General features: G+C 37.6%; 1 protein-coding gene across 2 annotated transcripts in view; it reads right to left on the bottom strand.

The window, feature by feature from the left end:
• LOC131064068 (probable inactive ATP-dependent zinc metalloprotease FTSHI 1, chloroplastic) overlaps positions 1-19,124 on the bottom strand; it is a 163,938-nt gene that overhangs the window by 24,301 nt on the left and 120,513 nt on the right. For both annotated transcript variants that reach the window (XM_057998094.2, XM_057998097.2), the window contains 9 exons: positions 15,255-15,350; positions 14,986-15,114; positions 14,515-14,567; positions 13,560-13,755; positions 13,166-13,280; positions 5,462-5,724; positions 5,093-5,179; positions 4,855-4,967; positions 4,513-4,762 (listed from right to left, as the gene is read on the bottom strand). In XM_057998094.2, coding sequence (XP_057854077.2) covers positions 4,513-4,762; positions 4,855-4,967; positions 5,093-5,179; positions 5,462-5,724; positions 13,166-13,280; positions 13,560-13,755; positions 14,515-14,567; positions 14,986-15,114; positions 15,255-15,350 — 1,302 coding nt within the window. The remainder of the gene's footprint in view (positions 1-4,512; positions 4,763-4,854; positions 4,968-5,092; positions 5,180-5,461; positions 5,725-13,165; positions 13,281-13,559; positions 13,756-14,514; positions 14,568-14,985; positions 15,115-15,254; positions 15,351-19,124) is intronic.

Here is a 19,124-nt window from a genome sequence, read left to right as displayed (position 1 = left end):
TTTCGCCCTGGACCCTTTGGAAGGGTCAGGAGCAAAATTTCCTTCCTTGGCTAAAACACTCATTCCTCAACTTTTTCAAATGTCCTTAAGGATTTCAATATTTGGCCAAATAAGGAAAGGAAATGAGGTCTACGAGGATTTTCGCTCTGGACCCTTTGGAAGGGTCAAGAGCGAAAATCTCATTCTTGGCTTGATTCTCCATTTCTTCAACTCCAATCCACTCTAGAAGACAACTAGACATCATTCTTCACCCAAGGGATAAGGTCTTAAGCCAAAACAAGGTCAAAGAATAGGCTTGCAAGGAATTTCACTCTGGACCCTCTGGAAGGGTCAAAAGCGAAATTCACCTTCTTGGTTAGAATCCTTCATTTTTTCAAAGCTCTCACACATTTCCAAAGTCCAAACACGTCCATCCTTCCTTTCAAGATGCTCTGCAAATCAAAATTTGGTCAAACTAGGGAGGAAATGAGCTTTAGGAAGATTTTCGCTCTGGACCCTTTGGAAGGGTCAGGAGCGAAAATCTCATTCTACTCACTTTTCCAACTTCAAACCATCTCAAGAAGCAAACTTAGATCATTTTCCACCTAAGGGACAAGGTTTCAAGCTCAAACAAGGTAGCAAATGAAGTTTATGATGAATTTTGCTCTGGACCCTTTGGAAGGGTCAGGAGCGAAATTCTCTTTTAGGCTAAAATCTTGCTCTTCAAAATCATCCAACTCCATCTCAAGGCAATAACATACCAATTCATTCCCCAACATGCCCTAGAAACCAACACTTAGTCAAAATTTGAAAGGAAATGAGAGCTACAAAGATTTTCGCTCTGGACCCTTTGGAAGGGTCAGGAGCGAAAATCATGTTTTGGGTTGGATCCTTGACTTTTCCTATTTTCATCCTCTTTGGGAGGCAACATAGATCCTTCCTCATGCATCTCCACCTTGGTCTTGACTCTTGCTAAAGGAAAAATGAGTGTTTTCAAGAATTTCGCTCTGGACCTTCTGGAAGGGTCAGGAGTGAAATTCATCTTCTTGACTAAAATCCTTCATCTTTCAATCTTGACAAGGCTAGAACATTCAAAAATACCTTCAAACATGCCTTAGGAACTAGAAATTTGGCCTTGATAAGTGACAATTTGAGGTCTTGAAGGAATTTCGCTGTGGACCCTTTGGAAGGGTCAGGAGTGAAATCCCTATTCTTGGCCAAGACCCTGACTTCATTTTCACATTTCTTCATTCAAACAAGCGTTTTTACCTTCATTCAAACCTGGGAATGCGTTAGTTCTAGGTTTTGGTCAAAGTAGAATGTCTTATGGAGAATTTCGCTCTGGACCCTTTGGAAGGGTCAGGAGCGAAATTTGACATTTTGGTCTCTCCGTCAGGATCATTTTATGGAATATAACATTTTTATACTTAAAGTTATATTCCATTTATACTGTCAGGATGTTTGAGAGTGGTTTCGGACCTCCGGGAGTTATATTGCAAAATCTAGTTTTTGGAGGATTCTTCAGTTTTCCAGACTTAGTCAAATTTCAGGATCAGGACATTCCAGACAACCAAATTTCAGGATCAGGACATTCCAAACAACCAAATTTCAGGATCAGGACATTCCAGACTTAGCCAAATTTCAAGATCAAGACATTCTAGACTTAGCCAAATTGTTCAACCACTCCCTGACTTAGGCAAAGCGTGCTATCCAGTTATCCCCTTGGCGACACTCAAAAAGAAAAAGCCAACAAACAAACTACCAAAAATCCAGAAAGAAAAACCCCACAAAGCGAAAAAAGTAGGGGTCCCCATTTGCAATGGGGCGATGTGTGAATACGTCACAATAAGAACAAGATACAAGGAAGATGCCTTCAAGAAGCTTCATCAGCAAATACAAAAAACATTAAGGAGGAGAAGATCTCAAGATATTCAAAGATTCTCACCACACCCTGGAGGCATGAAGAGATCAAAGGAGTGTTAAGGAGAAGTCATACAATCGCTCCAAGGTAAGCAAGCAAAGGTGGAAGAAGGACTCAGCTACATCAATAATTCCCATCACCACTACTTTGAGCGAGCTAGAGAATGTTGAGTATTCAAGAGATGAATCAACTCAAGTCTACTAAGTGCAAGATTGAGGTGGCATCCCAATCATTACTCCGCCAATCAATGAAGTCCACATCGACGCATCTAAGTTCAATGAATCAAGCTCATATATGAAGACACAAACTCCGAGGCACCTACCCTTGATATCTATTGGTCCACGCTCATTGAATGTAATTCTCTCATTGGCTAAGAAGAGTCTGTTGTAACAGACCCTAATTAGGGTTTCATTGTAAAATCTTGGCCATTGATGGAGATTCAATCCTAGCCATTCATTGTAAATGAGCTCTCTATAAAAGCTTAGGCTCTCTCATTTGTAAAGGTTAATAGTCAACAAATAGTTAGCTAGAATAGTGAATAGAATAGAATAATAGATAACTTAGAAGAATAGCAATTAGAATAGAAGTTAGAGTAGGAGAAGGCAAAGATTGTTGCCAAACATGGTTGCAAAGAACAATTGATTTCATTTAAGTATGGTGAATATGATTTGTTACTTCAACAACTCGCATTGTCTATGCTTCTCAATTTGCTTTCATGTTTATTAGATTGAGTGGAGGAATATGTTGAATGTATTTGTGTGGGATCCGTTTTGTCCATACCACTAGCCTCTTGCTGATTGTAAGTGTGCCTTGTGTGGTCAACTGGAATAATATGAGTCTGACTTCGAATCATTCTACACTCATTGCTTATGCATTAACTTGAATGGTGATCAATGTTTGATGGTATTGATTTGAACATCTTTGAAACATCCTTAGAAGATTGCACTGAGCTTGTGTCGAATTGTTCAGTTTGATGGTGAGACCTCGCTCAGTAGGATTCCACCTAGTCATTCATCTATATTCTTACGTTCTAGATCTTAGAATAGACTCTCTCAACCCTTTCCTTTTGCTCTTTTTTTCAATTCAAGCTAGTTTAGGATCAAAAGCATCACCATATAGCAACATCAAATGATCGAGTTCCAGCAAATCAAGCATTTAGGCATTCGAATGTAAGTCCCCTTGTGATTCTTGGCCATTCATTGTAAATGAGCTCTCTATAAAAGCTCAAGCTCTCTCATTTGTAAAGGTTAATAGTCAGCAATTCGTTAGCTAGAATAGTGAATAGAATAGAATAATAGATAACTTAGAAGAATAGCAATTAGAATAGAAGTTAGAGTAGGAGAAGGCAAAGATTGTTGCCAAACATGGTTGCAAAGAACAATTGATTTCATTGTAATATGGTGAATATGATTTGTTACTTCAACAACTCACATGGTCTATGCTTCTCAATTTGCTTTCATGTTTATTATAGATTGAGTGGAGGAATATGTTGAATGTATTTGTGAGGGATCCGTTTTGTCCATACCACTAGCCTCTTGCTAATTGTAAGTGTGCCTTGTGTGGTCAATTGGAATGATTTGAGCCTGACTTCGAATCGTTCTACACTCATTGCTTATGCATTAACTTGAATGGTGATCAATGTTTGATGGTATTGATTTGAACATCTTTGAAACGTTCTTAGAAGATTGCACTAAGCTTGTGTCAAATTGTTCACTTTGATGGTGAGACCTCGCTCAGTAGGATTCCACCTAGTAATTCATCTATATTCTTACATCATAAGTCTTAGAATAGACTCTCTCAACCCTACCCTTTTGCTCTTTTTTCAATTCAAGCTAGTTTGGGATCAAAAGCATCACCATATAGCAACATCAAATGATCGAGGTCCAACAAATCAAACATTTAGGCATTCGAATGTAAGTCCCCTTGTGATTCCAGCATAATCACATCAACCAATAGAGCTTATCCACACGTAGTGACCCTACATTCATGAACCTTGGAGTCTTCTCAAGTGATCCTTAAGCCAATATTCAGCATTTGAGAAACTTTGTTCAAGAAAGGATAAGATACTTTTGGGTATTTTATTTTGTGTTCGCATGTGCATAAAAAACACATCAACAGATTGCAACCATAGAAAATTACAGAGAACAATTATAAAAAATTATGTTATAGCAAGGTGGACCATTAGAAAAGTTATAGCAAGAGTTTCCTCTAGGCTCAAAGAAGGAATGTTGTGAGGAAGATAAAGTGCATACAAATGGACTCTATGTCAAATAAATAAAAGTATCGGATCATTCTTAAAGTCAATACAAAAGTTGTTCCTAATATTAAAATGTCACAAACATCAAAAGCCAAGGTACATATCTTGCTCAAAAACTATTCCTCAATGCAAAAAAAAGACTTCAATATGATAGTGGCAATTTTATAAAATGTCCGATCCCTCACATAGACCATGCACAAAAAGTAATCACTCACTTGGACCATGCACACAAAGTAATCACTCACATAGCTTATGCACACAGTGTAGAAGGGTCCAATCAGAAACATCAAACCCTAAATTCTCTTTATCTTTCTACTTATCTCACACACACAGATTGGGATAGTTACCAACTTACATAAATAGCTTTAGCTAAAGCTGCATGATGATGTTTTATCAATGTGACTGTGCGTTTGTACATGTCATTTAGCAGCTTCACAGCCCTGTAGTTGATGTCATCATCCAGATTATGGTTAAGTGATTCTTCGTGGAAGTAATAATCTGAATACAGTGAACCTTCAAACTCAATTTGTGGACCAGTAATGTCTGAAGCACGTGCCCAAGGAGTTCCTTCTGCATGAACAGTCATGGTTGTCTCCAAGTTCCATCTGCATGAAGAGGAGAAGTTTAGTTCATAACTTAATGTTCTGTTGTTCATCAAATGATAACAGAAATAGTAAACATCAAGTCAAGTTCTTACACAGAAATGATTTTGCGAGCAAGCCAAGATGCATCTGGAAGATATTCTAATGACAGTGTTGATATATCACGTCCATACATCACCTCTTCAGCCGCCCTACCTCCAAGCAGTACCTGAATGAAGTATTGTAAACACCTCATAAATCTCTATACAGATAGAATAATAATTCATTTAGCACCCATACAACTTGTCTGCATGCAATTTCGTTAAGGGGTAAGATGATAGTAGGATGTCCAACCTGAAGTCGATGCAGAAGTTGTGGTCGCCTCTCATAAACATAAAGCTCATTATCTTCAAACCTGGTAAAAATCGTTCGTGAAAGAGTCTGAATGCAACAAAAGCTAATGAATCATCAAACAGGCTCATTTAGTTATTAACATTAAACACTCAGTACTTTCACTCTTACAGAAGAAACATGTGTACAGGAAAGCACAAACAATTTCAAAAAAGGATCAACAGAGTTCAATATCCTTTTTGAGACTAAGGTGATCCAAACATTTACCAAAACACGAGATCAGTAAACAGCTATCAGCTAAAAAAAAGAATTTAGTCAAGACTAAGAAAATCAATCTAATCTTGATGAAATTCTGGTATGGAGAAAACATACATCACGGGGAACCATAGATATTCGAATGCAGTACTCGACATTGGCATTGTCAAGCCGCCGCAACAAATGTGATGTCAATGCCAATCCAACTTCAGCTGCTGCCCTTCGTATTGGATATGCCATTTTGACCCTTCGTTCTGGCCCAACAGTAAGCCTGTCAACTGCCATGTCCATGTCGTATTGAACAATTGAATCATGGCCATGCCTAATTGACATCATTGCAGCTTCCTGAAGAAGCTGTGCCAGTCTTGCACCCGTCCATCCTAATTCAAGAAGCAATTTTCAGCATAATTTATAATTTTGGTATGCAATGCATGTACCTCGAAATTAAATAAACAAGAAAATAAAATGCATCCACTGCTTTACATGGGATATATATTTAAATATCAAAATCACACGAACTTGTAAATTTACAAAGACTCAACAGAACAGGAAATTCTAGATTGATCTGAACAAAGATATTTTAAAGTTTATTGATTGATAGTGAAAGGTGTGATTAGTTGTCATAAAATAACAATGGATCAAGGAATTCACAGACAAGTAAACCTTACTCTAGCAGGGTCACAATTGTTGTTATAATACATGGTACTCTCACAAAATTTGTGAGAATTTGTATCACCTCTTTTATTGGTCATTTTTAAAGAAAAAACATAGTGAATAATAGTTAGTCTTTAATTGCCAACCTACATGGAGGAGAAAGAAGATTTTAAGCAGAGAAAAGCCTACTTTAGGCAATTTTGAGTGATCTATTTCCTCTTTTCAAATGGATAAGATTAGGGTGCTTTAAGACACAGCTTTTAAAAGATTATTTTATAATTATTTGATCCAAAAAAAAAATGGCTCTGAAAAGCTAAAAATAAGGACCTCGAGCAATAATCAAGCAAGGGAGTTGATGTCTGTGGCAAATACTGTCTGTCTTTTATTCGCTAATTGTTCAATCTATGATGCCAGACTTGTGTGACAAAAACTGTCCGTCTTTTATTCACTAATTGTTCAATCTAGGATGCCAGAATTGTGTGGCAATGGTCAGTCATAAATGTAGACACTATTTTGAGATTTTAGGCTATTTTTAGTGTTTCATTTCCTCTTTTCAATTGTATAGGATTAGGGTTGCTTTAAAACATAGTTTTTTAAAGATAGTTTATAATTATTTAATCCCAAAACAATTGCCTCTAAAAAGCTATAAATAAGGACCTTGAGCAAGGGGCAACCCTTTGGTGAAATGGTGGGGCTTCTTGCCTTTAGTGCCTACAACCAAGGTTCAAACCTCACAGGGTTACTCTCTACTGCATTAACAATTGAAATTGCTTACCCTCAATTTTTTGGGACTGCAATGGAATAAAGATGTAGATGCTACTGTAACTGAAAAGATCATCACTAACACTCAAGACAATCAATGCATGGTCTTGATAGAAGGTTTCAAGTGGAAGGACACTTTTCTTAAGCAGAATATCAAAGAACATAGCAAGTTGCTTAAGGATGCAAATCAGATGTTAGGTGAGATTGCCCACGAATTCGTAGATGTTGGTTATCAAATCAAGAGGCAAGATAATTTTGGAGATGCTACTGCTGACGAGCTCAAAGCTGAATTTGAGAACACAATTGACTCCCTTTCGAACCGGAAGACCTTTAATGAAGATAATTTGAACAGGCTGGCAAGGATTGACTCCACCTAAAGCTAGTGTGTGAATCAAGCGAAGACTTTGCCACAAAAAAAGAAGTTCAGTCTAATAGGGCATTATGAAGATTAAGGGCACAAAAAGTTCTCATCCCAAACGAACAAGAGATCCCCATTCTCTTCAGGCTCTAAAAGATTACAAGGCTCGAGTGGCAAATCAGCAACAAACTCAACAAGATGGTCCCAACACAGACCAATAACAAGCACCACCTCAACCTTAGTTTTCTTTTCTTTTAGCTGAGTTTAATGTTTATTTTCTCATTGTATTTAAAAAGACTTTATTTTTAATATGATTATTTAAAAAGAATCAGTTTCAAGAAATATTGAACAGTTTCTCGTATGGGCATCACAAATAGATGTTTAATGGACTATTGAAGGGTACGAATTTCGATCCCCATTATACTAAGGTATAAGAGTGAGAATTGATCAGAAAGAAGATCAATAAAAAATTTGCTGTTAATCTGGAATGGAATTTAGTGTCTGTGTGCATTAAATGTTAAGTCATTGCTTTGTTATTTATATTAAATATGTGAGTTTAAATGAGTACATGAATGTGTTTACTTCTTTGTGGGTAAAATGTTTGTACAAAGCAATATCTACTTCCTTCTGAGAGTTCAATAAGATTTGTTTTCATTAAGTTTCTGGTTCATGTTGATATTTTAATCTGTGTATTAATATCAATTGTGATTTCTCTGAAAGATTGAAAGGTCTTTGAACCTTAAACTTAGTGGTCTGTTTCATTTTCTTTTCTATTTTCAATATTCATATTTGTTCAATGGTGATGCTCAAATATTAGATATCTTTCCTACTTTCTGGTTAAAAGTATACCCATCTTTATAATTCTTTAAAAATCAAATTATTCATTCTTACAAAGGGAGCTGTACTTTTTATAAAATTCAAAGGGAAACTAATTTATAGTTTACCCAACTGTTGTTAACAACTTTGTCTCTGTTCCAAGGCAAACAAGAGTCATTTTGTCCATTATTCCTAAAGAGACAAATCTGTTAACCAACACTAATATAAAGGAATGCATTTTCAAGACTTGTCGGTGTCTGTTTTATCATCTACCAAACATTAGAATAGGATACCCGAAGGTATTATATCATCTCCTGAAAAATCACTACTGATTCCAAGGTCTATATATGCAAACAAGCGACTTTAGTGAAATAGCTTCTTGGGTAGTGTATGCTGAAAATCTCAAGGGGGACTTACGTTTAACAACTGTCTTGAACTGCTGGACTAAGATGGATTTAGCAATTTTAAGCTCTCTTTTTTTATAGGATTTTCTGGGAGTTTAGACTTTCAAAAAAAGGGAAAGAGGGCTAGGGTTAAGAAGACTAATCTACTCCTATGAATTCCAGAGACGGTATCAATTGGGTGCTCTCAAGAAACCAAACCTTGCTTCGCCACACTAGGGACAACTACACAAAGCCGGTGCAATCTTCGATGGATTGTGCTTATGATTGAGATGTTGGGATGCACAGAGGATGGGCTCAAACTAACTTTGCACGGTAAAATGGAAATCATCCATTTACCAAAAGTGTGAGCAGAGATGCACCATCAATTGTCACTTATCAAAATCCTTCATTCAAATGAACAACAATGAAAGCAAATCTAGACTAATTTTAACTAAGTGTTGAGGAAACTGAAACCATGCAAATCATTCAAACAATAGGGATTACAAAGCAACGCACATGCAATATATTATCTAGAAATGACCTTACGCAACAATACATCAAAAACCTCACACTCTCCAAATGAGAGGAGGTAGCCTTATATAGTTTTCAAAAAGTAAATGAACGGTCGAGATCAAACAGTGATCAAGGGCCCAAATTGAAAGCTACAAACCCTAATTAGGGTTTCCCAAAACTAACTACCCTCGACCAATGAGAAAATTACATTTGGGACACTTGTCCTTCTTGCTAAATATGAACCATCAATGAAAATAGAAGGTTGTTGCATTGTGAAGTGTGCCCTTCTAGAAGCTTCTGGATAAGTCAGGTTCATCGAACCTGGACATGTTGAATTGGAACGATCTGATTGGTTGGAAGATGACGAGGCGCCACCTCAACGTGTTGGATGTCTTCCTTGAATTTTCCAATTTGTGTCAAGAAATTGTCTAAGTATGGAAATTTGATTCCTTCTTGTCACCATTTGATTCTTCTTGGGAGCTTGTCTTTTTTTAATTTCTTCAGGAGATAAAATCCTTCAAGAAGTTGGAAATTTATTTAACTTTTCCATATTTTCACCAAGTCTGAGAACTTTTTCTTTCTTGATGCCTTGAGATTCTTTCAAGTGCCTCGAATTTGGAGAAGAAATCTCTTTGCGAAGTATTTCTCATACTTAGCCAAATTTTGGCCCTCTCTATACTCAGACGAACCTTGCTTGTGGTCCCGTCTTCAATTCTGAATTTGGCTTGAAACTCCATTTGTGTTTTTTGTGACGATCTTGCCTTCAGCTGCCAATTTATGTTGTGTGGGAGGAGGGTAAAAGCTCTAGATAACCTCTTGCAAATATGAAATGATGGGATCAAGCTGTTCAGACATTCCCTGTGATCATGTCCTCCCTCTCAATACCCTGAAATTTGGAGAAGGATTTCTCCCTGCCTTCATCATAATTGAGGAAATTGGAATTTTCTCATACTTAGCCAAATTTTGGCTATCTCCACGCTCGGATGAACTTTGCTCGTGAACTTGTCCTCAATCCTCTGTTTGGCTTGAAATTCCAGCTACGATCTCTATGATGATCCCGCTTCTATTTCCTCCTGCGACCTGTAAAACCAAAGGAAAATAAGTTAGAAATCGATCTTGGATTAAGGAAAATCGAGGTTGCAAACGGCTAAGTGTTTGGAGTTTTTATTTCATTTTCATACTTAGCCATGAGAATGGGATTTTCACATGTAAATTCTCCAACCTTTTATAACTTCAAAACTTTCATTCCATTTAGTCAACAAAATGATTATTCCCACTAAAAACTTGAACAAGTCCACAAAAATCATCTCCAACGGATTTTGAAAACTCAGAGAATGTAATAAATCTGTACTTAACCAACTTCACCTTCGATGGGGAGAGAAGAAAAAGACAAGAAGACAGAAAGATCTTTAGAAAAACTCAGAAAATCCGAATGATCTGCCTCCTATTAGCTGGTTCTACTCCAAAATCTGCAGATTCTTTGACAAGAAGCTCACCCAACTGCAAGCAATATCAAGATTTTCTCCAGATGAACTCCAATCTGCAAACACTTCACTATGCTCTCCTTAAGAATTTCGAACTTCTTGGTGTAAAAACTGAAGTTTGTAATGAAGTATTTGTAAATAAAATTAACTCCTCAATTGGAAACCCTTAAAATCTTCCAACTCATACTTCCAATTCTATCTTCACTCTTTAGGAAAGGGTTGTCATGTTTCCAAGTTTGAAGAAAATATCTTCCAAAAGTTTCCAATTTGGTTTATAAGTTGAAATATTTATTAATCTTCCAATATTCTCTTTCAAAACTTTCTATTTTGGATTTAGGTTCGAAATCCTTACCAATCTTCCAATATTCTCCTTTTGAAAACTTTCCATTTTGGTTTTTGAGTTCGAAATCTTGGAGGATTTTATGACATCACTTGTATTTTTGTTGATTTTGTTTGACTTTCATGCGTAGGTGGACTTTTGAAGACTCACCTTCATCTTCTTCAAGCTTTGGCAGACTTTTGGAAGCTTACCTTCTTTGGCGGACTTTCCTTTACCTCTCAATGCATGGCGGAGATTTAGAGGTCTCCACATAGGGCTGGCGGACTTTTAGAGGCTCCCCATCATCTCCTTGGCTAGGGCGAAGTTTTGGTGTTACTTCCACCAAGGCGGACTTTGGTGTCACCTCCACCAAGGCGGACTTTGAAGGCTCCAATATGCTTGGAAGGCGGAGTTTAGACTTGGGTTCTATCATGGCGGACTTCCTTCAAGGCCTCCCTTGGGCGGAGTTTTGCAGACTCTCCCTTGGGCGGACTTTGGTGAGTCCTCTACCTTGAGTGGACTTCTAAGGCCTCTCCTCATGGGCGGACTTTGGAGACTCTCCTACCTTGTTGCTTGCCAAGGCGGACTTCTAGATAACCCTTCATCAAGACTTGAAGGCTTAGGGCGGACTTTTCATATGGCTCTTCTTCCATGACTTAGCATCTTGGTCGGAGTTTGAAGACTTCTCCAACATGGGCGGACTTCCCTGAGATCACCATCATTTTGCTAGGGTAGGGCGGACTTTAGAGGTGGCACCAAGGAGGGCGGACTTTTGGGCTCCCTCTCCTTAGTCTTCTTGACCTATGGCAGACTTTGGAGACTCCTCTACATGGGGGGCTTTAGGCTATACCCCTTCATGGCGGACTTCTAAGACCTCTCCTCATGGGCTTCCAAACTTAACCTATACATGGCGGAGTTTTAACAAGGCTCCCACATGGCGGACCTTGGAGGGCATTCCTTCATGGCGGACTTTGGAGGGTTGGCCACCAACATGGTAGGATAGGGCGGAGTTTCAAGTGTTGGCCACCAACATGGTAGGATAGGACGGAGTTTCAAGACCATTCACTCAACAACATCTTGGGCGGAGTTTTGGATGACCAGCACCATGGGCGGAGTTTTGGAAGGTGTTCTCCTTGGGCGGACTTCTGGGTGACCTCAACCAAGGCGGACTTTGAAGGTCTTCCTCATGCATGGCGGACTTTGGTGTTCCCTCTCAACATGGCGGACTTTTGGAGAGACCTCAACCAAGGCGGAGTTTTAGGCTTCCACCAAGGAGGGTGGACTTTGGAAGACCTCTTCAAACATGGCGAACTTTGAGCACCTCTCCATCATGGGGTGGAGTTTAGAGCTCTCTCTTCAAGGCGGACTTTTGAAGGCTCTCAAGAGGGCGGACTGTCTTTTCTCTTTCTTATACTTTAAGTTATATTTCATATATATTGTCAGGATGTTTGAGAGTGGTTTCAAGTCTCTAGGACTTATAATGCAAAATCTAGTTTTTGGAGGATTCTTCAATTTTCCAGACTCAGTCAAATTTTAGGATCAAGATGACATCCCAGACTTAGCCAAATTTCTGGACATTTGAGGAGCAAGATGATTTTTCAAGCTGATTATCCTTTGAATGAGCCATGACCCCCTAAAATATAGGAACTTAGCTTTTTGGGTCAAAACTTGAAAATTTTGGATCGCGGTCGAAGCAGGTCAGTGGTATCAGTGCAAACCCTAGGTCCCCATTCCGAAAAAGCAAAAAGCAGACATCCCTAAAAAATAGGGAAAACTTTTTTAAAATAGCCATACCGGGGATTGGGCCTAAAATGCCAAAAACGAAACTTCCTAAAAAATAGGAAAAAGCAAAAAAGCAAACTTTCTAAAAATAGAAAGTCGTTCAAATTCATCCAAATCAATTGCGATCTTTGTCCTTTGGCCTTTCTAAGCACCCTGACAGTATCCTGACTCTGGAATCACTTGGTTTGCAAAAACTAACTTTCAATCCTTAGGACTTGAACTGTTCAAAACTGAGCAAGGCTTAACAAAACTGAAGCGGAAGGCCACGAGACACTAACAAAAACCCTATAAAGCAGGAAAAGAGAGGGTCCCCATTTGCAATGGGGCGATGTGTGAAAAAGGTCACAACAAGACTCAAGGCTAAATACTCAGTTTTCTCCTTAACCACCTCCCGCCATCCCCACCCCCTACCTTCCAATTTCTTCCTTTCTTTCCTTCTTAACACTGAATCATGTATGGCCAAGTACATCAGTATTTATATTGCTTTCTCACGAGTTCTAGTCTATGGCAAATCTTGGAATTGTATAACTCACAAGATAAACTTTCTTGGAAGTATTCAAAACTTTAGGGTGCTGGCATATTCTCTTCAACAGAAAATATAAGCTGTAAATTTATCAAGCCAATAGCAAACAATGTTAAATTATTTAGATTCCAGCTTAACTATATGAATGAATTGAAGCTCATGTCTATCTAATGTTTGTCATCATTAATATAACAAATTCTAGATTCAGATTAGGTTCCAAAAGGCACCTTGCAATATTTCAGCATAAACAGAGAGATCAACCGAAGGAGACATCTTCACTTTTCTAGAATGGACTTTAAGAATGTCTAAGCGACCTTTTGGCCCAGGAGGAAGAACTCTAATCTGCAAAAGGTAAGCAACCCATTAGTCTTGAATTGTAGCTTTCCAGATGCTGCACTTAACCCCTTTACAAAGTGAATGATATGGAAAGAACAACAGTACATAAGGTGAAGAAAATGACGTCAATTGGAAAGCAAATTTAATGAATGACAAAGAGAAGACGATAGTCAGAATAAAATGACTTATTCAGAAATCAGCAAAACCACTGCAAGTAAATGCTCAACCATTACTTGTCATTCGCAGTGAAAAAAGGAGAACACAAACGCAAGACAAAGGAATGACCTTGCGATCAAAGCGGCCAGGTCGCAGAAGTGCAGGATCTAGGAGATCCTTCCGATTAGTTGCAGCCATAAATATGACACCCTTTCCTGTATCAAATCCATCAAGCTCTATCAAAAGTTGGTTCAATGTTGTGTCCCTTTCCATCACACTTGCATCATAATGATCTTTTGCACGGTCCTCATCATGTCCCTGGCGTCTGCTTACACGTAGATAACACTATGCATAATCATTAAAAAAGTTGCTTATAAAATGGTTCTTGATAAAAATGTGTTGAATAATGATATGAACTGTGAAGAAACTGTTGGTAATTTAATTAGTGGAGAGTGACAACAAAATTATATGAGGAATTATATATAAAGAAAATATGAAAATGTTCCAAGGAATAGAGGACGTCACAATCTGCAAAAAATCAGAGTGGTCCTGAAAATATGCTATATATGCTAGAACATTAACTTATAGTTTAACTTCCTCACAAGCAGAAATCAAGAGATTCCATCTAATAAACATTTCAGCAAAGTAAATAAGGTGAACCTAAATTAGACTTATTTCAACCTCCCTTGACACAGTCCCAAGAAAATTATAAATACACACATTAGATTGGGGAGATATAAGCTATTAAATGATGTCAAAATGAAATTGATTGCAAGGAAAATCCTTCAATAATTTCAAGCTTGCAGAAATATGCAGACTTGTATTACAGAAATCAAAAAAGAAATAGGTTTAAGATCTCGAAAACTGGTCCCATCTCAACACAAAATCCAGACATTAATCAGCTTTGCAAAAAGAAAATAGGCAAAAAAGCTAAAAACAAGTAGGACAGGATATCAATCTTGCAAACATTGTATCAATTCTCTCTAGCCAAATTATACTGAAGTTTGCAAACAGTAAATTAGATCAATCTTTCCCAGAATCCAAATGATCAAATCCAAATACAATTTAAGGATTCGGTACTTACGAAGCTCCTAAAGCGTCAATTTCATCGACAAACACCACTGATGGTTTGTTGATCTGCAGCAGGAGAAACTTTTAGATTCCAACACCAATAAACAAAAAAAAGCATTCATGATAAGTGTCCACCACAAAAGCCATGACAGGAAAACCATAATCACAACAACAATAGATTTTCATTGTTCAGCAATATAAAGTTGTAACAACACATAAAGATGACATTAAGATTGTTTTTTAAGTCACTGCCTAGCCAGACATAAATTTACATATGAGATCACAACCTGTAAAATCCTGCAAAGGGATTTCTTTCCATTTAGATACAAAATTATTTGAAAGTATGCCTGGGTTTTAACCTCGTGCTGAAGCTTAAGAATAAACCAAACTTTGACAATCCACCTACACTTGGAATGGAAAGACCAGTTGAAACCCAACCAACACTATCTAGCCAAACCATGGAAAAAGCAAATAACAAGTTCACCTTTGCCCTTTTAAAAAGGTCACGAACACGAGCAGCACCGACACCCACAAGAATTTCCGTGAATTCAGATCCAGCCATTTCATAGAAAGGTACACCCGCTTCCCCAGCTATTGCTTTTGCCAACAAAGTCTGTGGAGCAAAAAATGCCCTCAGTGGGCGTGAACAGCTCAGCATATAGTACAAAATGTTCCAGGCTATAGATGAAAATTTTGAAAAATAATACAGGCTAAATATCAGTCACTAGGAAGATCAAGAAAGGCAACCTATACCTTGCCACAGCCAGGAGGACCTTCCAAGAGTACCCCATGAGGAGGTTTTGTACCCATTTTATTGAATAATTCTGGATTCTTCAAATAATTCACTAGCTGACAAGTGACAGCAGTAAAAATTGAATGAAATACTGATATAACATAAATTAAGGTATAATTAAGTAAAAATTTATAACAAAAGTCTATCTGGAAAAGTTATTTTAATGGAATGGTGTTAAATAACCAAATAACTTCACTTCAGTGTCAGTAAAGGAACATAAATAAGACACTTGGAAGTAGGAAGAAAAATATAAAATTAACAAAAAAAATGGTCTAAACCCAGAGAATATAAAATAAGTTGCAAAATGCAATTAAAAATAATATAATTATTGTTGGAGCAACCATTTGCAATGAGCATGTGCATCTGCACGAGAGTACTGGGATTTCAATACAACTTTGGCTGCACAATCTGAGACTTTAGGAGTAAAACTATTATTCTACACAAATAAAAACATTGGTCAGAAAAATGAAAAAATGGACACAACTGACTACAATATTACATGCATAACCAAATCAACAGTCTCCAGTGGAACAACTGTTTAGCACCTAACTAGTACATGATGAGCAATAAGTAGCCAATTGAGCGCCAATAAAAAACTCGTATGCAAAAACTGCTTACTCCTTTATCTGATATAACTAGTACATGCACAAGTGAATATAAATAATGATGCATACTAGATAGACTAACAGAAGTGTGTCTTTATTCATGTAAAGTTCATATACAGAAGTAGATGCAGAACAATCAGCCTAGGATTGGACTACTTTCCCAACAAAATGCCCTATTTTCTCTGAAGAAAACAAGGATTCCCTATTTTTTATATTATTGATCTTTTTGCTTTTGTGAGTTAATTCTAGTAGTTTTGAACTGAAATTGCATTTCATATCTTCAAATTCACACTTCTCTTTGTGTGGACCATCGTTGAGTTCTATGATTTATTCCAATGCGCCGTACAAATGTTTCTAGGTTGGTAAATGGTATCATGTGTTGATTGTAACTAGGTAGGATGCGGATTCCAATTGCCTTGAGGCAACATTGGAATCCGCCAAGGGCTGGGCCCTTCTCTCCCCTCTCACACGCCACACTAAAGGGAAACTTGTTCCCCCTAATAGGGCCGACCCCATAACTAAAAGACACGCACCACTCTAAGGGAAACATGTTCCCTCTAATAGGGCCGACCCTATAAATGAAAAGGCATAAAATAAATAAAAGGGATCAGCTCCAAGCTGACCTCAAATAGGTCCTCTTGACTCATATAAATGAACAACCACTTGACCTCATTAATAAAATTATATCTTTCCTCTCATCATGCGAATTAGCTCTCAAGTTGAAGTGAAAATAGTCAGTGTCTGCTGTGCATGAATACGCACTACATCTGCTGCCCTTAGGTGTGAATATCTACAGTGAAAGGTGCAAACTGCTGTCAAGAATAAGGCGTCTAAAGTGCAGATCAGGTTACTGGTTAATGAAGACAAAAGTGCAGATTTGAGGTGCAGACCTGATACTGTTTAGTCATCTACATCAGCTCTAAAGTGTGGCCATTTCAGACCTCCTAAAGAGATAAGTATTGTAATCAGAATATTGTATAATTCATAATCAGATCTGAGGATCTCTTCTTGCTGGGTTTTTCCTCCTAGGAGGTTTTCCCTGGGTAATATTGTCTTGTCTCATTTTCATCTGGTTGTTTGTTTGCTTTCTGTCATTCTCTAAGTTGAAAACCCTAACAACAAAAATCTATTTTCTGAGTTTATTGTTAATCTGAAAGTAAAACTAACATGGTATCAAAGCTCTAGGTTATATATATATATATAAACTTTCAGATTTCAGTAGTTTTTTATTTCCAGTTTGTTGTTTCATTTTCAATCAGGACAATGACAGGGCTGAAAGTTGAAGATAAGCTCGAAGGGGCACTTAACTTTGCTGCCCGGAAGGTTTGCATCCTACTTGCTCTTGAGGAAGATGATCTCCTTCAGTTTGTACAAGACAAAGAGTTGACTGCGCCCACAGATCAAAAAGAACTAAAGCAGTTTAAAAGGAATGCCCTCAAAGCCAGAAAGCTCATCATTGACTCAGTCAGAGATCACCTTGTCACCTCTATCTCCAAATTCACTACAGCCAAAGAGATATTCAAACATCTAGAAGGTACTTATGAGATCAATAACCTCAGTAGAGCAATTGCATTAAGGCAACAATTACTTCACATTAAAATGGCAAAAGAAGATTCAATTATGTCTTACTACATGAAGATCTTTGAACTAAAAGAAAAACTAGGCTCAATTGGTCATAACATAGAAGACAAGGACATTGTCATGATCTCATTGAATGGTCTCTCAGATTCATGGGATTCCTTCATTCAATCCATAAGTGGGAGATCTGAATTCCCAACCTTTGATCATCTTCGAAACGATTGTCTTCATGAGGAATCTCGCCTTGCCACAAGAGGAAAACTCAAAAGTCCTCAAGTGGATGATCAACATATGCTTGCAACTCAATGCAAAAAAGGTGATAATTGGAAAAAGAATAATCCTAAGAGGAATAAAGAATTCAGACCTCCTAGCTCTCAGAATTCTTGGAAGAAGCCAAGAGATCTCTCTCGTGTTCGATGTTTTAGATGTGACAAATATGGTCACTATGCTAAAGAATGTCAGAATGAACCCTCGCAAAGAGAAGCTAACCTAAATGAGGTCTCAGAACAAAATGAAGACTTCTTATTCATTTCTGCCTTGTCAAGCAGCATACCCGCAGATAGTAACACATGGCTCATTGACAGTGGTGCTTCCAGACACATCACAGGCTATCGTGATCATCTTTCAGACTTAGTAGAAAAGGATACCAGTCTACATGTGATAATTGGTGATGATGCTCGATATTCGGTAAGAGGTTCTGGCACTACCTATTTAAATTTAAATTCTGGTATTTCACTTCACCTTAGTGATATCTTATTTGTTCCTGGAATTAAAAGAAACTTAATTTCTATTTCCGCTCTAGAAGATAAAGGTTATCAAGTAGCATTTTCTGAGGGTAAAGTACTTACTTGGCCTAAGAAATCTAGTTTTAAATCTGCTCGTGTTATTGGAAATAGATATGATAGTTTGTATAAGCTCTCCACTAACCCTGTTCAAGCCCTTATTAATGAGGCCCCTGAATCCTGTGAGCTATGGCATCGAAGGCTTGGACACTTACACTTTCAAGCTCTTTCTTCCCTCGGAAGGATACTTAAAGGTATGCCTAAACTCAGTCAATTTCATGATGATACTTGTAAAGGTTGTGCTATGGGTAAAAATGTTAAAAGTTATTTTCATAGAAGTGAAAGTAGAGCTAAAGAAAAATTAGACCTTGTTCATTCTAATTTATGTGGACCTATGTCCGTAGCTTCTCCTAGTGGATGTCTCTACTATGTAATCTTCATAGATGATTTCTCTAGGAAAACTTCGATTTATTTCTTAAAGACTAAAGAATCTGATGAAGTCTTAAATAGATTTAAAGAATTTAAGGCATTGGCTGAAAACATTTCTGGTAAAACAATTAAATGTTTAAGGTCTGACAATGGAGGTGAGTATACCTCTGGCAGTTTTTATGACTTCTATGTTGAGTCAGGAATTAGGAGGGAGTTCTGTGTTCCCTACAACCCTCAGCAAAATGGAGTTGTTGAAAGAAAGAATAGGACTATTGTTGAGGTTGCAAAGTCTATGATCCATGATCAAGACTTGAAGACTTTTCTTTGGGCTGAGGCTTCTAGAACAGCAGTCTATATTCAGAATAGATATCCCCACAATGTTCTAAAAAATATGAACCCTGAAGAAGCCTTCTCAGGATCCAAACCTGACATCAGC

This window comes from Cryptomeria japonica, chromosome 5 (genome assembly GCF_030272615.1).
Source record: "Cryptomeria japonica chromosome 5, Sugi_1.0, whole genome shotgun sequence".
NCBI classification, from domain to species: Eukaryota; Viridiplantae; Streptophyta; class Pinopsida; order Cupressales; family Cupressaceae; genus Cryptomeria; species Cryptomeria japonica.
Note: the sequence above shows the minus strand (reverse complement) of the source record. Positions and strands in the feature narration are given on the sequence as shown.